This window comes from Rattus rattus, chromosome 2 (genome assembly GCF_011064425.1).
Source record: "Rattus rattus isolate New Zealand chromosome 2, Rrattus_CSIRO_v1, whole genome shotgun sequence".
Lineage (NCBI taxonomy): Eukaryota > Metazoa > Chordata > Mammalia > Rodentia > Muridae > Rattus > Rattus rattus.
The window spans coordinates 33,679,821-33,703,628 of NC_046155.1; the positions used below are offsets into that span (position 1 = coordinate 33,679,821).

At 39.7% G+C, this 23,808-nt stretch overlaps 1 protein-coding gene across 1 annotated transcript; it reads left to right on the forward strand.

The window, feature by feature from the left end:
- Positions 1-251: 251 nt before the first annotated feature.
- On the forward strand, positions 252-17,447 carry Lipn (lipase family member N). The gene is made up of 10 exons (XM_032895019.1): positions 252-357; positions 1,399-1,508; positions 2,071-2,188; positions 4,516-4,714; positions 6,234-6,343; positions 8,750-8,886; positions 10,950-11,096; positions 12,688-12,759; positions 14,349-14,420; positions 17,214-17,447. Exons 1-10 carry the CDS (start codon positions 252-254, stop codon positions 17,445-17,447), a joined length of 1,305 nt encoding a protein of 434 aa, XP_032750910.1.
- The last annotated feature ends 6,361 nt before the right edge of the window (positions 17,448-23,808 follow it).

Below are 23,808 nucleotides of genomic sequence, written 5' to 3' on the forward strand. Positions count from 1 at the left end.
CAGCCAAACTGATTGCCTGGCATCATGTAGACCACTGTTTCCCAACCTACAAGTGCATCATGCATTTGGTGTGCTAGGGAGACGCCTTGGGCGTGTCATTTTCCAAGGTTTCCTCATTTCCACCAGCTTCCTGTTTGTCACTTCTCTAGCTTCTAACTGTCACTGCAGCCATAGCTCACTCTTCAGCCTGATGTCAAAAGCAAAAGTTCGGAAATCCTCTGGGCAGGTGGTGCTCACCTAACTAGGTAAGAATGGAGATTCATCCCAGCCAGGAGGCAGACGAGAGTGGCCATCGGGTGCTAGGGTTCTGCAGTGGGGCTGTCTGCATGCCCATACTAGACCTGTTGTCACCTGTTGGTTCTGTGACCTTGGACAGATTGTAAGTGTCTTGAAGCCTTCGCTTTGCTACTTGTAAGTGAGGATACTATTAGTAACAAATTTATGAAGTTTTTCTATATTTAAGTAATGTAACTTAGACATTGAAATGAAGTGAATTCTTAGATGTCTTCAATAGATACTATTATTATTTCCAATTTTTAAATGATATATAACATCCACAGAAAGGATGTTAGAGCAGATGTAGCATGTATGCAAACTTATATGCATGAGCAGAAAAATGTGCTTTTAAAATGTAGGCATTAATTGGATATAGTAATGGAAAGCTGATAGTAGTGTCTTATTTTAACAGCAAGGAAAATAACAGATGCCTTTCTAAGAAATTGACATTGTAGTATTATGTCTGTTGTGTCCCTTCATCCTCAAGGTCACACTGTGAGAAAAGTCATAATGTTCTTCTCTTTCTACTACTAAGGAAGAACTAAGACACAAAGGGATTAGTATCCTTACCCAGTCAGGAAGCGAGTTTGTGGAGAGGTGGAAATATACAAACTGGATGACATTAGCAGCAGCCAGGGTGAGCTGATTGCTCAGACGGCGGTGGCCTGTCTTTGAGGATGTGATCTTTGAAACCATAGCAACCAAGTGTGGCTGCATGTGGACACGTTGGGAAATGTGCACAGGAAAGGGTCGCATCCCTAGAAACTGACAGCGTGATGACAGTGGAAACTCCATCTGTTCATCGTCTCTGCTTGCTCTCTGGGATGAATGGCGGGGATACAGACATCTGTACTGGATAATCTGTCGCGATGTCAAAACTTGTCTTCTAAACTAACAGCTGAACACAGACAAGGTCATCAAAAGCTTAAGTAAAATACAGCCTGAAAGGGCCAAGTTCAATGGGATAGATCACTAAGACTCCAAGTAACTTCCCCTGTATTTGATTCTTCCATAGAGTGCCAGCCTTCCCTGCCCTGCTGTCACTCCCCTTTCCTATTTTAATTCTAGTCATCAACAGAGATGGAAAAGATTAATCCACGAACATTAACTGTTTTATGCCAGGCATACCTGTGATGTGGCTATTTTTAACAACCGCTTGTTTGATACGTGGAACTTTAAGCGCTGGTGGATTCTTTGAAAATACAGTGAATCCCGAAGTGTGGATGAATGCTGTAAGTCTCCTACAAAGTACTTTGAAGAAAATGGATTAGTGGGTGGTACGATTTTAAAAGGCCCAGCCCTGCTGTGGCAAAACTCTTAAGTAGAGAAACAGTTTGTGTCAAGCTGGTAAATTGGCTCCTTTGACTAAATGACTGATTCTTGGTAGCTGTAAAAGGCAGAACATGTTAAGTCATATATATGTATGTGTGTATATGTATAAGTACATATATGTATATTTTTTAAACTCATACATTTAAAGCCATTTAGATATCTCATGACAGCATTCTATTGGCATGGAATTTTTTCCAGCTCTAAAGTCTAGAGGAGATTCAAATGACAAGTAGCATAGAAACATAACCTTGTCAAAAAAAAATCAATGCTAAATACCCACCCCAGTATTTTAATAAATACCTTCCAGCATTTATTTTTACAATGGCTTATGTAATAAATTTAATTTTACAACTACCTACAGCTATAGATTTTATATAATCTACTTCCATTAACTTGTTTGTCACTTTGTCTAGTTTTGTTCTGGTGTCTCCTGAGAGGCAAATAACTCTATGTCCACTACAGAGTGAAATAATCACGTACAATGGCTACCCAAGTGAAGAGTATGATGTCACCACTGCAGACGGGTACATTCTTGCCATCAACAGGATCCCCCATGGGAGAGGACAGACTGGGCTTTCAGGTACAGGAGAAGACATGTCTTGTGCAGGGGAAAGATACATGACTGAAATTTAAAGCTAGCTATTCACCAGGAGAGAGACAGGGTTGTCCAAATCAGTTTAAGTTACCACAGTAGCCTTTTAATGACTAACGAGGAAGTTCATTCTTTTTCCTCCACTTCTCTAAAGACTCAAAGGACCGGACATTTTCTGAGGAAAATCATGCTTGATTCTTAGGTGTGAACGCCAAAAAGTGAAGACTACTTTTATTAACCCATTAATGACTCCTTGGCAAAAACAAGTCTCTTCACTTTTAGAAGGAGGCTTGCTGGATGGAATGAAGTTGACTCCAGTGGAATACCCAAAAGGTGCCTCCTCTGATTCTTCTAGAATCACGGGGTCTCTTCTATTACCAGAGAGTCAGATGACAGGGTATTTCAGGCAGCCATCCTCAAAGGGGCAGTTTGTGAAATGAAAGAGTGTGGTGTTGAAAAGGTCCGGATTCTAGAAGGAGGAGTCAAACATGCAAAAGCATGGAAATTACACTCTAAAAGGAAAAGCTAACTGTACCCAGCCTAAGCTGAGGGTCACATAAGTGTAAACAAAAGATTTGCTAAGGATTCTGGGTAGCCTGTTCATTGGCTTACCCTGTTTACCATGTTGGTCCTGCAGCCTCTTTCCTACCAAGCATATTCAGGGGTAGCCCAACCATCAAAAGCACAGCGTGCTACATTCTACCCCTATGAAAAAAAGACATACTTGAATCATGGGCTTCCAAATAAAAAACTCAGAATGGTGGGTGGACAAAATATAGCTTTTCAAGTTAGATTTAAATGTCAAGTAACCAATAGACATATTGCAATGGAATAATGGACTATCTGTTCTAGGAGACGGTTATACTAAACATAATCCACTGTTACCTTCATTTCAAATTAGAAGAGCATCCTGGATCTTGTCTGTTGATTGATTGATTGATTGATTGATTGATTGATTGATTGAAGATTGACTGATTTTAGTTTTGTCTTTATTAAATCAGGCAACAAACTTGAGGGAGAATAATCTACGGAGAGAAGAATTTTATAGAAATAACTTTAAGGAGAGAAAATTATGGAAAGAGACGAAGTTCAAAACCACTTGTTAGCTGTGTCACTATGCACATTTTTAATCACTTAAAGCTCCCAGCAACACTGACCATCTTCATTTAGATGACCAGACCGGGCAGCTTCTGAAACACAGAGTCACTTAAACAACAGGGGACAAAAACAGAATTTAAATGTGGGCTGCCTGAGTAGCCTGGACTGGACATTTAGTCATTAAATTGCTGTTCTTTTTTCATTGTGTTTTAATCAACAGCCTTGCTTCCTCCCATTCCACAGAGCATTCTCTCCCCCAGGAACTTGGAACTAGGCAGAAGGATGGCGAGCTTATTCTGTTTTCATAGTTTGCAAATGCTCTCCCTTGAGCAAAAGCTGAGGAACAGGGAGAGAAAACGAGCAAGACCTACTTACATGTACCTCCTCTTTCCCCTTAAATCTAATAACTGTATTTACCATCAAAAACAATTGCATCATTGCATGCCTCTTCCAAGACACTCGTGCAGATGTGTGGTTATGCAGATGCAGAACCCGATTATGCACTAATAAATCCAATGTAAAGTAGAAATACCAGGAAAAATATTTAATGCCCCTAACTAACTAAATATAGTTCAAAACCACAGAGCACTGCAGGGCTGTGCATTTGTGATTGCATGGCTGTCTAGGAGGGGAAGCTGGTCAGCCCTGTGCAGCACTTAGAAAGAGTATCATATCTCTCTGGCTAGCCGGAGAAAAAAATGACAATCACAGTTGAAGTATGGTTTATATTGAACACATATTGATTTTTACCTATGGGACGGCTAAAAAACTGCGAGCCACGCCATCATAAAGTGGTACCTGTTAAATGCATGCACAGAGAAGAACAGTCACCGGTGTGGGCTTGGACTTGTGACACGATCAGGCTTAAGTTTCTGCTCTGAAACTTGTCACCAAGGAAACAATTTAGAAAAGTTACTTGATTGTTTAAAGCTTGGTTTGCACAAAATCTGTAAAACGTTCCTCAAAATGGAAGCTATTTTAAATTTCCCTAAGAAATCAAGAAGCAGGTGCATGCACAAGGAGTCAGCTCAGCACCATGATATATAGCTTGTCCTCTGGCAGGGGTGATGTACATACAATACTCTACACTAATGTACTAGTGATGAGAGGGGAAGAAGTGGTGTGTGTGTGTGTGTGTGTGTGTGTGTGTGTGTGTGTGTGTGTGTCTATACTGTTTCTGGATATAAATGTCTCTTACTTTCTCTCTTCACACCCAGGTCCCCGGCCAGTTGTTTATATGCAGCATGCCTTGTTTGCAGACAATGCCTACTGGCTTGAGAATTTCCCCAGTGGAAGCCTCGGGTTCCTTCTAGCTGATGCAGGTTATGACGTGTGGATGGGAAACAGTCGGGGGAACACTTGGTCAAGAAGACACAAAACTCTGTCAGTAAATGAAGAGAAATTCTGGGCCTTTAGGTAAATTGCATCTAAGTAAATTTTCTGGAAAATTGAAGGGGGCTTTCTTTAAATATAAATTTGTGGCCAATGCACAATGTTTCAGGTCATAAAATCACCATGACTTCTAATATTTCCTAAAGTAGAAAGTAGAAAGAAAAATTAATTTTCTTGGTATCTTTTTTAAATCTTGTCTCTTAGACTATCCATTTGGACAAATGGTGTGCATGTTATATTTATTTAAAAAAAATTTACAAGTGAGATTATATTCCATGTTGGCAGGTGTGGTAGCTTGCACTTTTAATGCTAGTACTGGGGAGGAAGGAGGAGTCTCATGAGTTAGAGGCTAGCCTGGGTTATACTGTGAATTTGACACCAGCCATAGTTAGGTCTTTGTTAAAATGACGTGACTGTACACCAAATAACGAATAAATAGACAGCAGCAAGAATAAAAGAAACCCTCCGAAGGGAAAAGAGAAAGATTACATAGCATACCTTTTTAAGAAAAACTCTAATAGGATGTTTTAAAAATGTTAATGAATAGTAAATAAGATCTTTTTGGTGTTTTGACAATTTTTTAGTAAAATTGCTTTCTGCTGCCACTAGAGGACAGGTTGTTCCCTCTTAGGCTTCCCTTCCAAAGGACCTAAATACTATGTTGACTTGCATCCTGCCTAGGACTGAGATCACATCCTTTTTGTACCAATTAAGATTCATCGCACCCTGAATAGGGCTGGCAGAGTAAAGGAAAGGGACACATAGTTTTCCAGTTTGTGGAGAATGGGCACGATTAGGGAAACATTCTGTATCTCTAATCTTTGGCGAGAAGCTTGGGGCTATTTCCCTGTGAGGTACCACTACAATTCTCTCACCCTTCATTGGATCAATTTATTGATCTCCTCCTGTGTGAATTTTACAAGCTCAGGGGTGCTTCATCCTACTGAATCTGATACGGTCCTCTTTGTTCTCCATGAATGCTGATGAACGTGGGATTTTGCTATTGGTATTATAGGATATTGAATATACACAGAGAGAGAGAGAGAGAGAGAGAGAGAGAGAGAGAGAGAGAGAGAGAGAGAACGAGAACACACATCCGGTTAAGTCATTTCTTCCATACAATCTAAGCCACATTGCAGTTCATTTCTCAAATGGATATTTAAACAACTTCTCTGTTACTCAGCTAGCAAATGACAGGATCATAAATGACAACGGGGATGGGTGTTAAATAACAGTTACCAATACCATAGGGATTCAAGCGCAAAATAGAAAATGATAATGAGAAAGGGGAACAGGGAGGAGTGTGAAGAGGGAGAAGGCCCACCGGAGAGAAGCTGCTTAGTCCTGAGGCCTTCCCTGCTGTCAGAAAAGCAAACAGAATAAATGCATACAAGACTGCAATCGTCTACATTTAACGGAGTGCTTAATGAGATACACCCAGAATAAGTAGATGGCTCTGAGTTACTACGTACAAAAGAATCAAGCAAGTGCCTGAGTTTTAAAACTCGAATTGTATGTGTTTATACATTGTTTCATTTTGCAGCTTTGATGAAATGGCCAAATATGACCTCCCAGGGATAATAGACTTCATTGTGAATAAAACTGGTCAGGAGAAGTTGTACTTCATTGGACATTCACTGGGCACTACAATAGGTATGTTTACAAGAGTCGATGTTGTCAGACCTTTAAATTGGATGGAAATAATTGCTTACTATTTACAATGAATGCCCTCCATTCTCTGTCCTGTGCTGAGAAAAACCTTCCTGTTCTTCCTATTCTGGGTATCTGGGAGCCTGTAGTACAGGGTCTATGAGTATGAAGGACCAACCCAACCCTCCTTTTGGGTCATAGTCACACACAAGTCATGGTGATTGACACAAGTTTCCAGAATCAGTTTTTGTCCAAAGTTCAATGAGATAATTCTAAAGATAAGGTTTTCAGATGCCCTTTTAAGCTGAGAGGACAAAGCCTAAGGCAAGAGGACAAATCAGAAAAAGCTTAGACTCCCTATCAGTCACACCTGCCTCACAACCCGGTGCAATTTAAATAAATTAAAAGGGAGAGGCTCAAATGTAAACTGAGCAATTGCAAACCAATTGGTCACGTTTGTTTGTGAGTCGAAACACCCAAACTGGCTCTAAGAAATCAACCAACCTTCTGATCTGATTTAACACTTAATCAAGTAGCTTTTAGGTAAGTAAAAATTAAAATAGTTTAACCTGTTCTCAATTTTCAAGTGTAGATACGATTTCCTAGACACTTGGTTGCTTTTTATCTGTAACACTGGGCCCAGGTCCCAGGGACTCAGACGTCACTCCAGCCAAGGGCTCAGCGGTACCTGAGTTGCACACCTGCCCCAGGCTTACCAAAGACATTTTGAAAAGAAGGCAAAGCTCTTGTTCCAAACAAAGGCGTGAAGAGAATAAATACAGATGGAGTAAACGAAGGCAGAATTTTGAATTTGCTACCCGTCTTCCAGTAAAGTGTCTTTAGGAGACTTAGTCATGTGACGTTGTGACATTTTAGGTTGGGTAAAACAGCAAGGAAAAAAATGAGCCTTATAATATTTCCATATTGCATAAGTACATCAATTACTGCCATTACTATTAATCACCAAAAAGAGATGCTGGCCTGTTCTGTGTGCTTATAGGTATTTTACAAGATAAAGCGAGCAGAAGGGAACACAGATAAAAGGATTATCAACATACCAAAAGAAGAGCCAAAGGACGCCAGATAATCACATCATAATTATATCAGATCCAGTACTTTCTGAACATTTGATCTGTTTAGGGATCTGTGTTCCGTATGTCTCCTCCCTTGATCTCCCAAACAACCTGACTGACACAGAACATAGATTCAGAGCAGATTGGTTAGACCCCACCAATGGAATGCAGAGACACTGAGGAGACAATATAAAGGGAGAAAGAAGTGACTTGTAACTGTGAAAGTGGACAGGACTTACATGCTTACTGATCTTCAAAGAAAACGAAGTAGATGAGACCATCATACCCTGTTACAACTTGTTACTTTTGGGCATGAACACGCTTAGTTAAAGACTTCTTGCCTTTAGAGCAGAAACTTTTTTTACATGAGGGAAGGATCCATTGTTCTGAGGTTGTTTACTAACCCTGACTCTAGCACATACAGGTTCATAAAGTGCACTGTCGTGACAACCAGAGAACTCATTCCCACACATTCCCAAACATCCTCGGAAGGCGAGCTGTCTACCTGGTAGCGTCAGTGGCTCAGCTAATTTCCTTGATCTAAGCAGTGTTAACAGTTCGGTATTTCCATGTGTGTTTGTGAGTATGTCTCCAGCAGAGACCAGACAATGCATCTTGGGAAAGTAAACTACCCAGACACGCCACTATAGCTTCCTCAGATGCAATACTGATCCCTACCCTTTTCCTCAAGGATATAAATGGGTAACATGCTACTGCTAGGGGAAAAAAGGAGAGCAAATGGAGACACCTAAGCCTGTCTGGTATTACAGTGGATCCAAAGAAAACAACTTCCCTTTGGGAAGCTAGAAATGGTGTGGGTAAGGTCTGAACATCCAGGAAGGCACCAAGGAAAATAACAATGAAATATTACTCTATGCTAGACCAGAAAACTTGTGGAAAACTTGCAAACAAGGGTAGAAAGGACTGCTTTATTTGTGTCTTGTGAACTGTTTACTTCTAGAAGCTTAGTGACTCACCAGGCATCTTAAAATTGTGGGTGACCCGCATGCTCGCACGCTCAGGAATGAAGGTTTCTATAATTCACCAAGCAAGTGACTGCTTTACCAGATCATTCCTCACTCAGCAGCTACCACCATTTCCTCTCAATGAATTAAGTTGTCTAGCAATAGAATTAGAGAAAATTATAGACTCTCGACTTGCTAGAACTTGATTATCTTGGTAGAATATATCAGAGAACCTTTCCAATTCATCCCCTCGATCCCTGAAGAAGGAAATTGAAATAAAAAAATGCAGCAATCCATTCGCTCTAATTGACTAAAATCTTGCATACATATATAGAATTTGTACAAGATTGTCTTTTTTCCCATTTTCCCAGGGTTTATAGCCTTTTCCACCATGCCTGAACTGGCACAGAGAATCAAAATGAACTTTGCCTTGGGCCCTGTGATCTCATTCAAATATCCCACAAGCATCTTTACCAGTTTTTTTCTACTTCCAAGATCCATGATCAAGGTAGGCTTCTTGTTTTGCCAAATTTTATCTCAGGGTCTCATCTTGTGCTCTAGATTCTCATTGTTTTTTTTTAATCTGTATAAAATAGAAATAGGAACTTTAGATAAAATCCATAGAATGTGTGCATGGTGTATATCTGTGTCACAGCATCTGGAGGTAGCATATGCAACTTACTAAACCAGTCACTTACACACAGGCAAGTGTAGACATGAGCTGAGGTGAGCTCTACACCAGTTTGCTATTTCCTTATGCATTTTAATGGTCTGTTTAGTTGGACAAGTCAGTGAGTTCACTAGACGTCCTTCAAATTACATGTGATTGTGGATGTCTTCACTCCACATTAGAAAACCCTCACTAACTTACATTTTATCCACATGAGAGTTTACTCTATTAAAATACCTAGAATTATTCCAATACCTCAGCATCTAATAGTTCAAGTATTCATCTAAATATTATTGATCACTTTTAAGCAATAAAATAATTGTTCAATAAACAATCATGTGTTTGGAACTCTTGTATTCACCCAAGAGTTGTTTTGGTTTTATCTTCCATTGGTTTCAGTTTCTTGTAGCCGCAAATAGCATATCTTGAAGCATAACATGAATAACTTGTTAATATTGTCTTATGAGTTTGTAGTGATGGTAAAAGTGAATTTGTGCAAAAATGAAACCAGAAAGCCAACTAGACAATCAAAATAATTCTTATAAAAAGACAAGGCCCAGAGTTGTGGGAATGAAAGGAAATATTAGTGAGCGACACAAAGAAGATATTTTCCTACAGCCAAATGACAGGTTACACACTGGTCTCATTGCCTTGTTTACTTTGAGCAGCGATAAGGTAACAACTATCTATTTCAAAATATGTTGTCATCGATTAGCTTTGACGTCTATCTACATGTGGTCATGGTTGATTGAATTAATTTGTTGGGTTTTTTTTTTTGTCTGTTCATCTGCCTGCCTGCCTTCTCTCCTTCCTTCTTCTTTCTTTCTTTCCTTTGTTCTTTCTTTCTTTTTCTTTCTCATGGTCTTTTGAGACCCCACTAAATTAGCACTACAATCATTGCACCTACAGCAATCACGCTGTTTCTAATCCCTCTGCCACCACACTCAGCTGAACAAATTACTTTCTGAAACAAAATGTGGAATAGACACATCCATCTATAAGCAATATTAGTTTTGTGAAATGAATTGCTCTTCTTTCAAATCTCAGATGTGAGCCTGATCATGCTTCATCCTATCACTGTGTATATTCCTTCCTGCCAGAAGTGCCCTGCCTCTTTAAGACCCAACTCGCTAATTCACTCAACACTGGCTTTCTTTACAGTTCCTGGACTTCAGGGGTGATCCGCCCAAGCTTATGCTCACAAGCCCTAGATATTTTAACCTGCTGTCCTTGTGGCTTCATAGTGGATTTTCTTTAAAACTTTTTTTAGAGATCTATTTATTTATTTTATGTATACGACTATACAGTCACTCTCTTCAGACACACCAGAAAAGGGCATCGGATCCCATGTCAGATGGTTGTGAGCCACCATGTGTTTGCTGGGAATTGAACTCAGGACCTCTGGAAGAGCAGTCAGTGCTCTTAACCACTGAGCCATCTCTCCAGCCATCTCTTCATCATGGACTTGATGCCCAGGGCTAACTTCTCTTTGGTATTTCATTATCTACTTTTGGCTGTGAAGACTGGCTAATTTGGGACAGAAATACACAGCCACTGTGTACATGAGAAATACAGATAAGACCCATGTGTCCTTTCTGTGCAGTGCAGCATTTCATCTTAAAGTGAAAACGTCCTTCATCTTACTGCAGAGTGAAAACATGGCATTTTCTGTTTAGACAGATTACGTCTCCATAGTGGAGCCCCCTGTAATCTGGAGGAAAACTTGGGGCTACAATGTTTGACCTTCTGCATTTGGAAACAGATGCCTACTGGACCCCAACTAAGGAAAAGAAATGCAAATACTAATAGATTCCCAAATTGGCTCACTCTTACAATGAAGGAAATGCAAGGTACTTAAGGAGACATCTTAAAACATTATATTTTTTTCTGTATTTTTACAGCTTATGTTTGGTACCAAAGGTTTCTTTTTAGAAGATAAGAAGGCAAAGATGTCTTATGTCACAGTCTGCAACAAAAAGCTACTCCGACCAATGTGTAGTGAATTTATGTCCTTGTGGGCTGGATTCAACAAAAAAAATATGAATATGGTGTGTATAATAATTATATCTACACTTGATGCTTGAAGAATTTCCAGCTTTCCTTTGATTTATGTTTATCTCTTTTACTATATAAATATAATATATAGTATATATATAAATGCATAAGTGTTGCAAACCTTTAAAAATCCTTTAAAGGCCAATATTTGATATGCATGAAGGATTGGGTATCTCAACAGACCACAGTCATCAGAATTGGAAAAGGAAAGGCTCCATCCTCTGTTCACGTTAGGAGACTGAATGTTTCCTAATGAGTGTCAAGTTAATTCTCCCTTGTTTGCAAGCAGCTACAACTTACAGCAATTTCAGTTTACTTCATTCTGGGATGTTAATTTAAAAATAAAATTCTAGGAAAGGAGACATTTGAGTAAGCAGTGCATTTACTACATATTCAGTCATTAATGTGTGCATCTGAATTTGAATAAAATCCGTGGCTTAATATGGAAAGATTAGTACAGAATGGAAAGAAATGGAATCTCTTACTCAGGAAGATGTTACACTTCTGTTTTATTAGGAAGTTTCCTGATGAGAATCCAAGAAGGAGAAGAAACCTGCAGTTGGGGAGTAGTATGGTTGCATAGCCCTCCCTGCTATATTCCCGTAAAAATTTAACAATTACAAATTAGAAAGAATACACGACTGTTAAAAGGAACCCATTTCCAAAGGAGCTGTTCACCACCCCATCTCTTCCCCAGTGCTTTTAGAGGCTACACCCATGAAGATCAACTGATCAAGAGGTTAACTTGATCAGAAGTCAAGATTTCAATGGGTTCCCTTCCCATTGGCCATTACGATCTAAAGTACAAGCATGGGTATTATTTGACCCCCATTATTTTTACTCCATGATCTCCATGAAGATTAAAATAGTCTTCCAAACAAACGGATTTCCCATTTTAGTCTTACATTCTTACAGCATGTTATCTTGCCACAAGACCCTAACAGTTGAGAACATGAGTTATAATGGATTTACTGACTGACTGACTGACTGACTGACTGACTGACTGACTTATTTTTATGGTTTTCTGAAACATGGTCTTACACTGTAGCGTAGATTGGCCTTGAACTCACAATTCCTTTGCCTTTGATCCTATCCCTACTACCCAGTGCTAGGATTAAAAAGTGTGCCCTGCCACATCTACTAGACTAATATATTTATTTTGTAGATAAAAAAAATATATAAACCTCAAATACGTTTTTTTTAAATTTGAGCAAAGTCCTAAAGATGGTAAATAACAACACCCAGACCTGAAATCTAGGAATCGTCGTCTCTCTTAGGCAGCCTACATGTCTGCTTTGCACACATCAACCCTGTGCCTGTATATGCAACCCCTGTGTTTGCACATAGCCCTTCTGCTGGTTGTTTCTCTCTGCACCAAGATTCAGACTTAGTGTAGGAAAGTCAGGAAACACATCACCAAATTGCCCAAGTCTACTCATAGTCCAATGTCTCACATATACCCATATTCCTAGAGAAGGTTTGCTGTCTTTTTCAAAGGACCAGTATTTGTTATGCACTCTTAGCTGTTCTCTGTCTCTGAGAGATGTAGTTCACTCCCTTAGATGACTGCTTTTAACTTCCTAGAGTCGACTGGATGTGTACATGTCCCATGCTCCCACTGGATCATCAATCCAGAACATTCTGCATATAAAACAGGTAACACCTTTGTCACAGAAAATCAGCCCTGTACTTGTTTCAATGAATGAAATGAATGCAAAAGTTCACAATCTGCCCTCTCAACAAGCTTGTCAAGAGCAGATGAGCATATCATCTCCACTTTGTCCTTGCTACCTCTTCCTACTTTGATTTTCCTGGACTTCAAGAGAAAGAGTTTTGTGGTAGACAATTGTGTGACACAAATCAATCCCATTTTAAGTAAGAGCTGATAAAATATGCCCTCAGCTGAAGTAAAGGGTACACTGAAGCTTCCTCCAAGGAGAGGTGTCTAGAATTTGACTTTTTTAAATTTTTTTTTTATTTTTCTTTCATTAGATTTTTTTATTTACTTTTCAAATGTTATTCCCTTTTCCGGTTTCCCGGACATAAGCCCCCTATCCCATCCCCCTCTCCCTCTTCTATAATGGTGTTCCCCTCTGCATCCACCCCCCTTTCTGCCCACCCAACATTACCCTACACTGAGGATACAACCTTGGCAGGGCCAATGGCTTCTCCTTCCATTGGTGCCCAACAAGGCCATCCTCTGCTAGATATGCAGCCAGAGCCATGGGTCAGTCCATGTGTACTCTTTGGGTAGTGGTTTAGTCCCTGGGAGCTCTGATTGATTGGCATTGTTGTTCTTATGGGGTTGCAAGGCCCTTCAGCTCTTTCAATCCTTTCTCTAATTCCTCCAATGGGGGTCCTGTTCTCAATTCAATGGTTCCCTGCTAGCATTCGCCTCTGTATTTGACATGCTCTGGCTGAGCCTCTCAGGAGGCAGCTATATCTGGTTCCTGTCAGCATGCACTTCTTAGCTTCATCAATATTATCTAGTTTTAGTGGCTGTACATATATATGGGCCACTTGTGGGGCAGGTTCTGAATGGCTGTTCCTTCAGTCTCTGCTCCAAAGTTTGCCTCCATATACCCTCCTATAAATATTTTTGTTCCCCCTTTTAAGAAGGAGTAAAGCAGCCGCACTTTGGTCATCCTTCTTGAGTTTCATGTGGTCTGTGGATTGTATCTTGGGAAATCCAAGCTTTTGGACTAATATCCACTTCTCAGTGAGTGCATACCATGTGTGTTTTCTGTGATTGGGTTACCTCATATGAATGTCATGAAGTCATTGTTTTTGATAACAGAGTAGTACTCCACTGTATAGATATACCACATTTTCTGTATCCATTCCTCTGTTGAAGGGCATCTGGGTTCTTTTCAGCTTCTGGCTATTATAAATAAGGCTGCTATGAACACAGTGGAGCATGTGTCTTTGTTGTATGTTGGAGCATCTTTTAGGTATAGACCAAGGAGAGGTATAGCTGGGTCCTCAGGTAGTGCAATGTCCAATTTTCTGAGGAACCTCCAGACTGAATTTGACTTCCTAATGGGGCTGTGAGGTTCTTCCTTCAAATCAAGAAAAACCATCTTCATCTCTCTGTGTTGGACAGCATTCTCCATACTGATGAGACATTTATTTCCATCTGGGAACCCAGCACCTTTTTCCGTCCCCACCTAATATTTCCTCTAAAATTCTCTGTCATTCTCACAATTCCTACACTGAATATTCTCTCTCTAAAACATTCATTTCAGCTTTACCAGTCTGATGAATTCAGAGCTTACGACTGGGGAAGCGAGGCTGAAAATATGAATCACTACAACCAGGTGAGCCACTCAGAAACCAATCGCAGCATAGGGTTTTGAGAAATTTTGATGAGAAATTATTTGAGTGAAAACAGCCCTATCTGATAACTTCTGACATTTGTACTGGTAGTTTTTTATTATTATTATGAATCTGAGGACCTTTGTAATTCACAGACTTTTTTGAAATGAAGGAGCAGACAAAAAGGAAAGTAAACCTCTTGCATTCGCTCTACCTAGAAGTATTAGATATTAGATATATAAATATTTGTCTCAATTTTTAGCATGTATATTAGCTTTACATAACCATTACTCTTGCTTCTTTATTTCAAATGACAGTAAGAAATAACCAATGATACAAAAAAATTAAAGAAATTTTGTTAAAAACAGATTGAATAATGATGGAAATTGTTTCACAACAATCTTTACTCACATCCTGGTTAAATAAATACACAGTTGTTCTGAGGGAGACAAACATAGAGTTGTACACTCATTTAGCACTTTGGCTTTTACTATGCCTTTAGTCGCTTTTCTCTTCTTCTTTGGGTTGGAACTGGACTTGTAAATGTTAAATAATCACATTGAAGTTAAATTTTGAATTGACTTTTTCTACAGTGTGAGCCACTGTTTCTACAGTGTGCGTTTTTCTTTCATTTTTAAATGTGATGACCTCCAGTTTTCCCAGCACCATTTGTTGCAAAGCTTGTCTTTTCTCCAGTGCCTGGTTTTTACACCTTTGTGAGTGTGTCATTAACTTCTGAGTCTTATGTTGTATTCAGATGGTCTACTTGTTTTCTTTTAACTTTCTAAAATATTTTATTGTAACGAAACAAGGAAAATGCAAACATGCATATAGAATCACACATTTAGTACTTGATAAATGGGTGATAATATTGACAAAATTAATCTCTTACATGATGTTTTAAAGATTTATCTTTGTTTTACATATATATTTTGCTGGTGTGATATGAATACCATGTTATGTAACTTCTAACAGTGGAGGTCAGTATAGGATATTTGGTTCCTTAGAACTGAATTACAGTTGGAAGTTGCCATCTGGTTGCTGTGAACCCAGGTCCTTTGTAAAAGTAGCAAGAGCTTTTGTAAAAAAAAAAATAATAATTTATTATATTATTTTATTTATTCAGTACATTATACATTTCAACTGTAGCCTCCTCTCCCTTCCCTCTTTCTATTCACCCTCCCTGCCCTCCCCAGATCCATTGCTCCTTCATTTCCCTTCAGAAAAGAATAGGCCTCCCATTGATATCACCATGAGAAGATACAGTAAAGCTAAGCATATATCTTCATATCAAGGCTGGCTGAGACCACCCAGTAGGAGGGAAAAGGTCCCACTCTAACTGTAGTACATTTGAAATCAGAAATTCTGATATCTCTAGCATATTTTTGCTTAGAATTGGTTTGGTTATTTATGTCCTATTTTGTTTCCATACCAGTTTTTTGACATTTTCATCCATCTATAAAGACAATTATTAGAATTTTGATGGGGTTGCTTTGAATCTGTAAAGTGCTTTTGGTACCAGCCACTATTACAAGAGCCCCCATCCTTTACAAAATATAAGCAAATAAACCTTCCTTCAATCCATTGGCATTTTGAAATCCTCATTCTGTCACTATTTCTTCCAATGCTTTTAAAGACAGAAGTAGAAAAGACGTACCTCCCCTCCGTTCTTTCCTAACCTTCGGGAGAATCTATTTGGGATCTTTTCCTGTTATTCAGCACTCTACTTACAGCTGCTCGTAGGCTTTAATTAGAAATTTTACTTTTCTCTTCTCCCCTTTGTATCAATTACCCTTGTCCTGAATTTCTATAATCTAGTGCTCTGGGCTCCTCCCTTCCCATGCCCTTACATTAGCTACTCATCTTCCCAACCCTCTTATCTATTGGCACTCCCCTAAGATTCCTCACCGATTCCTCTTATTATTTGGGGGTAATTTAATCATCCCTGGAGCTTTTAATTTAGAGAATCCGCACTGTTTGTTCTGAGTTTGGTAGATCAATCTTCAACTTATGCCTCTCTAGTCCTCCCATAGCTCATCCATTATCTGTATTAACAAGAGATCTGAAAAATACATCTGCTTTGTTTCAAAATTTCTAACAAGTTCAGGATTCCTTAGCGTGGTACATTGGTAAGTTTTTTGCTCCTGGTTATGGTCCTTCCCTGGAAGGCCCTCCAACGTACAGTTTTACCTGTTTTCTTCATTACTTTTCTGATGGTATGATATAACACCAGGACCACAGTAACATATAAAGAACGGGTTTTATTTGGGGCTCATGGTTTCATAGGGTTAGAGTCTAGGGAACATGGCAGCAGACAGGCAAGTATGGCACTGGAACAGTAGTAGAGAGGTCCAATCTTGAGGCAAAACCACGAGGCAGAAAGAGACACTGGGCATGGTATGGATATTGCAATCTCAAATCCCACTTCCAGTGACACACCTCCTCCAACAAATTCACACTTTTGCAACTCTTCGAACGGTTCCATCATCTAGAGACCATGTTTTCAAATATATGAGCTTATGGGGACCATTCTCATTCAAACCACCACACCAGTCAAAACCCACCCCACCCTTCAAAGTCTGAATTCAATGCCTTGTTAGATATCTTTCCTTGAGTGTACATCTTTTACAAACTCCCTGAAGGCAGGGATAATATATTGCATGGGAAATCCACCCCCCTCTTTGTCTGACAGCTATGCTCACAGCAGATACTCATTTGTAGCCTTCCCATTCATTTGAATTTGCATGTTGCTAATGAAGGTGTCTTTTCATGATTACCTTTTGTCTTTCTCACAGAGTCGCCCTCCCTTGTATGACCTGACTGCCATGAAGGTGCCCACTGCCATCTGGGCTGGTGGACATGATGTGCTTGTCACTCCTCAAGATGTAGCCAGGATACTTCCCCAAATTACAAATCTACGCTACTTCAAGCAATTTCCAGAATGGAACCATTTTGATTTTGTCTGGGGCCTGGATGCCCCTCAAAGACTATACAGTAAAATCATAGGTTTGATGAAAGAATATCGCTAAATACAATCCATCTATTTTTCAGTCAAAATTTGCTTCCAGGCCCATGAGAGGCTTTAGGAAAACCTGTGGAGAATGCAGAGATTTCTTCCAACATTCACTTACTATTGCTAAAGTGGTACTGGGACTCAATGCTCCACCCAGGAGAGAGTTGACTTGTCCTGCTCTTGTCTCAAAGGGAAGTCTAAATCTGAAGGGTCAGGGTGTTACCCTCCTGATGAAAATCAGGAGCAGGCCTTCTTTTCAACCCAAGATGATCTAGTGAACACTTCTCTACTAACTTCACAATTGAGAGAATTCTTAGGAGAGGATTTTCACAAAGGCGGAGGATGGCACTCTGGTAGGTAGGATACACAAAGTCATGGATTTGAACTTCATATATACAGTCTCGGGTTTTTTTCTTTTTCAAAGAATTGACCCTAAGCATGGGAATGTGGCCTAAAGAGAAAGGCTTTGTCAAGGTAATCATTTAGATACACATGTGTAGCTCTGACTACCTGCATTCACAATTTGGCCAGAAGGCATTATAAATAAGAGACAAAAGAAATCTTAGCTCCCATCAACAAGCATAAGAGAAAATAGTAGTGTGGAATACAACTGAAAATTTTCTTCCAGAAGCTTATTGTATTACTACAAACTGGCAAGGGGAGAGAGACACAACATTTGGAAAAATGAACTAGAAATAAATTGTCTGTTACTAAAATTGTCTACTCTAGGACAAGGACTAAACAAATGATAAGTTAAAAAGACTAACTATAGCAGTGTATTAGAGCCAGCTATGAAAAAGCAAGAGTCTTGGGTTATAACAGTTGTATTCATGTGACATTTAAAGCTGCTTCTGGAAAGCCTAATTTAGAACTAGGAAATGAAATGCAAAGAAAAAGGAAGAGAGGAAGGAAGGAAGGAAGGAAGGAAGGAAGGAAAGAAGGAAGGAAGGAAGGAAGGAAGGAAGGAAAGAGAAAAGAAGCTAGCTGTGTTTGGGATAAGACGATGACAGCTCCATGAGTAAGAACACTTGCTGTGTAAGCATGTCGACTTGAATTCAAATAAAAGTCTGAGTGTGCCTTTATCTATCTGTAACCCCAGAATTGTGTGGGAAACAGACCGGAGGGTGACTGGGCTTGCTGGCCTCCAACCTAGCTCCTGGTTTACTGAGAGACCCTGTTTCAAGGGAGTAAATTAAGGGGTGCTAAAATAGGACACCTGATGTAATCCTCTGACCTTTGTACCTACTCATACACACACCACAATTTACAAACACACACACATACACACACACACACACACACACACACACACACACACAAACATATACAAGTGTAGGACATACCTACACACCATGCACTTTCACACATACATGTAAATGAAAATAGGCAAACAGACAGAAGGACAGTAAGACAGAAAACAGACAGACAGACAAAAATAGCTCTGTTATCATCTTTAAAAGATGCTGGACCTTGATTCTGTAACTAGTAGAGATCAAAGAGTAACCTGAAGTTTTATCATCAGCTCTTCTATTGCTGGATGGTGTGAAATTAGAAGAGTCCTTTAACTTGTAGGATGATGTAATTAAAGAAAAGCTGCTAGTGGTCCTCATAGAATCATAAAAAGATGATGACAGTTTATTTTGAATTAAAATAGGGAAGTTAGAACATTAGTATTTGCATCCAATACCACAACTCTCAGAAGCTACCTAGCTATCATCTAACCACTCCGATAAATATCCATAATGTATTATTATGGTTAATTGTAGTGTTTATAAAATGTGATGACAATTTTAAAAACATTTGAGAATTCAGTTTAAGTACATATCCTTCGAGAGTATGTTATTTTTTATTGTTGAATCTAATTAACTAGATGACAATTTTAGGGACTTTATTGAGCTTTCCAAAGACTACAATGTAGTTTTCATGCATGCAATGAATATGTGCCCTAGTCATAAAATTACCCCAAGTAAATGAAATGATTCAACTGCCCAATAAGTATAACAGCACTCAATGTGCTTGAGAAGGCTTTAAAAGCATATGACTTAACTAGCAGGAATGATGAAGTATGGTTGTAGAAACAAGTGTGCTAACAGCCACTGACCATGATGGCCCCGTACAAGACAAAAGAAACATTCTCTTTGTGCATTCTTAATCTCAATAAGAGCTTAAGAGTAGACTGGTTGGAAGCACCAGGACAGTTTTATAAAGTTTAGAAGAAAAACTATGGTGCAGACCAGCTATAATATCTTAGCTCCTTCCAGAGGAAAATAAAGGAAAAGGGGAAACGCATGGAGGTCAGACACATGGCCAACAGGCAACCATTTGAGCAAAGGGAGAGGTTTTAGAGAGTAAGGAAGCTAAATGGAGGTGAGGGAAGTCAGAGTGCTAAGGAAAGCATGCTTTTAAAAGAGAGAGAAGAAAATATAAATGTGATGCTTTTCTGAACTATTTAGATAAGCAAATGGGCAGAACTATATGAGCCTATATGGCTTTGACCCTTAAGTTTCTCCTCTAGGATTGGAGATACTGGGGAAGGAAAAGCCCAACATCTTGCTGAAGAACTAATTATTCTGTCTATCTCTTTATCATAGCATAAGGTGAGCCTTCCTTGCCACCATGACTGACCCAACACTACTGGAATGTTAGATCTTCACGGTGCCAGGGACCTTGGTCTCTTGACCAGGAGGATCTTCCACCTAACAGAGGCACTAAAGCATCAGTTAACACGTTTTATAGGAATACAGGACGGCAAAGTTAAGACAGAAGTCTGATTAAAGAGAAATTAGGAGAATTCCTATTAAAGCAGTACAGTGTAACAAGCAAACACGAATAGTAACTCAGGGGCTTGAAGCAACGGAGTTCTTTTTCATGTTTAACAGTCCATAGCTTGTCTCCTTCTGGATGAAATCACTTATGTTTTGACTCAAAGCAGTAGGGTAGGTTCAAGCTTTTTCCACACGTTCTTCCCTCACTCCTGACCCCTCCTTGTTAGGAACAACTCTTAGGATTCTTCTTTTTATAACAGATCCCAGAAAATCTGCACCAGCATATTTAAGCCTCTGCCTCCTTTATATGAACTAACATTACTTTGGTTGGAGATAGGAACAGAGGTCCAATTCTGTTTAAAGAGTGTGCGTGCATGCATGATGCATGCGTGCGTGTGTGATGTGTGCGTGCGTGATGCGTACATGCGTGATGCATGCGTCGTGGTCGCGTGCGTCGTGCGTGATGCGTGCGTCGTGATGCGTGCATGCGTGATCGCGTGCGTGATGCGTGCGTCGCGTCGTGATGCGTCGCGTCGTGCAAAGTGTTTTCTTCCTTCGCTGGCTAACTTGAAACTCATTCAGTAGACCAAGCTGACCTTGAAATTGGAGGTCTGCCTGCCCTGGAACGTTGGGATTAAAGGCATGCACCACTACTTCCTGGCTCAAGAGAAGGCACTAAAGAGTGCTTTCCAAAGGGAACCTGTTCGTTGTACTGCTTTCAAAAGATCACTCCGGTGCTGCACAGAAAGTGAATAAAATGGACCAGTAACAGATCGCGAGCAAACATATAAAACTGAGAAAGGCCATCTCTCCCTGCCGCACTCTCCAAAGAACCATTTTCTGGAGAAGCCAGAATCCGTTCCATGACCTGCTGGCGAGTCCAGAAGCCGCTAGCTGCTGCAGGCACTCTTCCCTCCAAGCCATCGTTCCAGTTACACTTTTATGAGCACTGAAGGGTGACAGTGAGTGCCATGGAAATCTCATGATGACATGGAACAATGCATTTTATATAATGAGCACAATGAGGTTGTATTATTGTTATAGGTAAATTTTAAAATATGATTTGATAAAACTTATACAACAGAAATTGAAGCATTATTAAAATAGAATTCAGTGATCCATGATAATAAATGGCATCTAATATATTTTATATTTTATAGACAAGGTACAGTTAGTCCAACAGAAGGTGAATCAAATGCTCATTTTTAAGCATTCACATGAAACCAAATGTAACACATGGGTTTTCTTAACTAAATTGTACATGCAGATTGTGTTCAATATTGAAGTTTCATCATTATGCTCAGACACAAGTGTACTTACCTTCCAAGCCCTCTTGTTGGCACAAGAACAACAAAAGTCAAAAAAAAAAAAAAACAAAAAACAAAAAAAGCAAAAATAAAACCCAAGTTCTTATATATGTTACTGTATCTGGGAAATACTGCTATCTGACTTCCTGAAAGTATTGTTTTACAATTAAAAGGCTATCCTGTAATCTGATTTTTTATTAATAAATAATTTTTTTCTCTCTAAAAGGATGTCCCCACCCCCTAACACCCCTCCACATCCTGCCAGGGTTCCCCACTCCCTGGGGCTGCAAGTCTCTCAAGGGTTAGGCACATCTTCTCTCACTGAGACCAGACCAAGCAGTTCTCTGTGTATATGTGTGAGAGGCCTGGGACCAGCTAGTGTTGCTGCCTGGTTGGTGGCTCAGTGCCTGAGAGATCCCGGGGATCCAAGTTAGTTGAGACTGCTGGTCTTCGTATGGGGTCACCCTCCTCCAACTTCAGTCCATTGGTTGGTTGTAAGTATCTGCATCTGTCTCTCAGTCAGCTGCTTGTTGGGCCTCTTGGAGGGGAGCCAGGCTAGACCTTGTCTGTAAGTACGCCATAGCATCAATCTGATTTTTTAAAAAAATCACAAAGTAATAGCAACTGGTGATTAAAAGTTGTTGACTTTTTCAGACACATGCAGGTCTTGTCTGTTGGCCCTGGGATCTGAGGACCTGAAAGAATGGGCAGAGTAGAGCCTCATGCTGTAGACAGACTTACTTCAGTTTCCGTGTACTTTTACTCATGGATGTAACGAAGGAAACAGTAATCCAAGGAAGGTAGGTTGAGTTTAGAAGAACATGATCAGAAAAACGTGAATAAACATCAGTAAGCACAGTCTAAATATTAACAGAGCTGCCCTTCCCCAGCTCTTTCTCAGGGCAGACCAATTTAAATACAATTGCCTGGCACTTGCTGTAGATTCTATGTGGAAAAGCACGAAAGTGAGTCAGAGGGCCAGTCAGGGTACACTGAGGACAGCAGATTGGGTTTTATAGCTTTGTTCTCACATCCAGCAAGAACAAACACGCCGTATACATTGGATGTAAATGTTTGTCACAGGAGGCGCAAAATCGCGTCCAAGAATAGTCCGGGGAACGAAGTGTGCACATGAGGTAAAATATCCTCTGCCTTTCCTCCTGAAGCCTCTCTCACTGTTTCCCAAGACATCGGCCACCAAGGTTTCATTGTTCCAAGCGTTCTGACAAAAGTTAAATGTGTCCTGTGGTTCAGAGAAGAGGTCAGTGCTCCGCCCATGAAATGCTGCTGCGGACATTGGATTTCTCTGTTATTAAAGGTTGTATATGTTCTTCATCTCGTGCCATACACAAAAAATTTAAATTTTAAGTCTCAATTTGAATATTAAATCAGCACTTTAAAATACCATATAAAAATTATTTTCATAACTTGGTAATAAGAAAACTGTCTTTTGACTAAAGGTTAATTAATTTAATTCCTCTGGATCTGGATATCACCTTCCACCTTGCTTCCATGCTTCCTCAGACGTAATCTGTATGGTCAGGCATTGTGTCAAGCGTTTGACTATCTGTGTGTCTGCTTTCTGTTTCTGTCCTTGGGTCTAATACGGTCAAGGAAAATCAGTTCCCTACTTAGTCTTCTGAGCCTGCCATTTCCTCTGTCATTGTGTTCTCTCTATGGTTTGGTGGTCACATGATTCCGGTGATGCTGACGTGCTGCTATGCAGTCATGTGATTGTTAGCTTGTTAGTGTGCGTTCTCACCTTTCCTGTGTATTTCATCTTATTCATTCCCTTTCTCCTCCATGCAATGACCTTTTTATTACCATAAAACAATTCAAACCTACAAAACTGTGTAGAGAACCCTATAACAAACACCTTCTCTAATTATCCTGGTAAATGACATCAGAGTGTTACGAATGGAATTTCTGCCTCTTTCAGTTTTGAAATACCCTTCTACATCATTTCCTTTGAATCTCTGTACCTTTCTTTGGTGAATGTTCAATCACAAATGTATATGCACATCATATATGAAGGTGCATATTGTGTTAACATGTAAAATATTAAATGAAAGGTACCTTTTTAATAGTTAGGGGTCTTGAGGTGGTGGGCTCACCCTATTTTGGTTATGTTGGGTTGGGTTGGGTTGGGTTGGATTGGATTGGGTTGGGTTGGGTTGGGGTTTGAGGTTACATTGGCACACTATAAATCACAGGAACCTTAGGAGATGGCGACAAGAACATCAGAGTCAGAAACTGAAAGTTACAATGGAATGAGGAGTTGGATTTGTGGGCTAGGAGCCAGGCA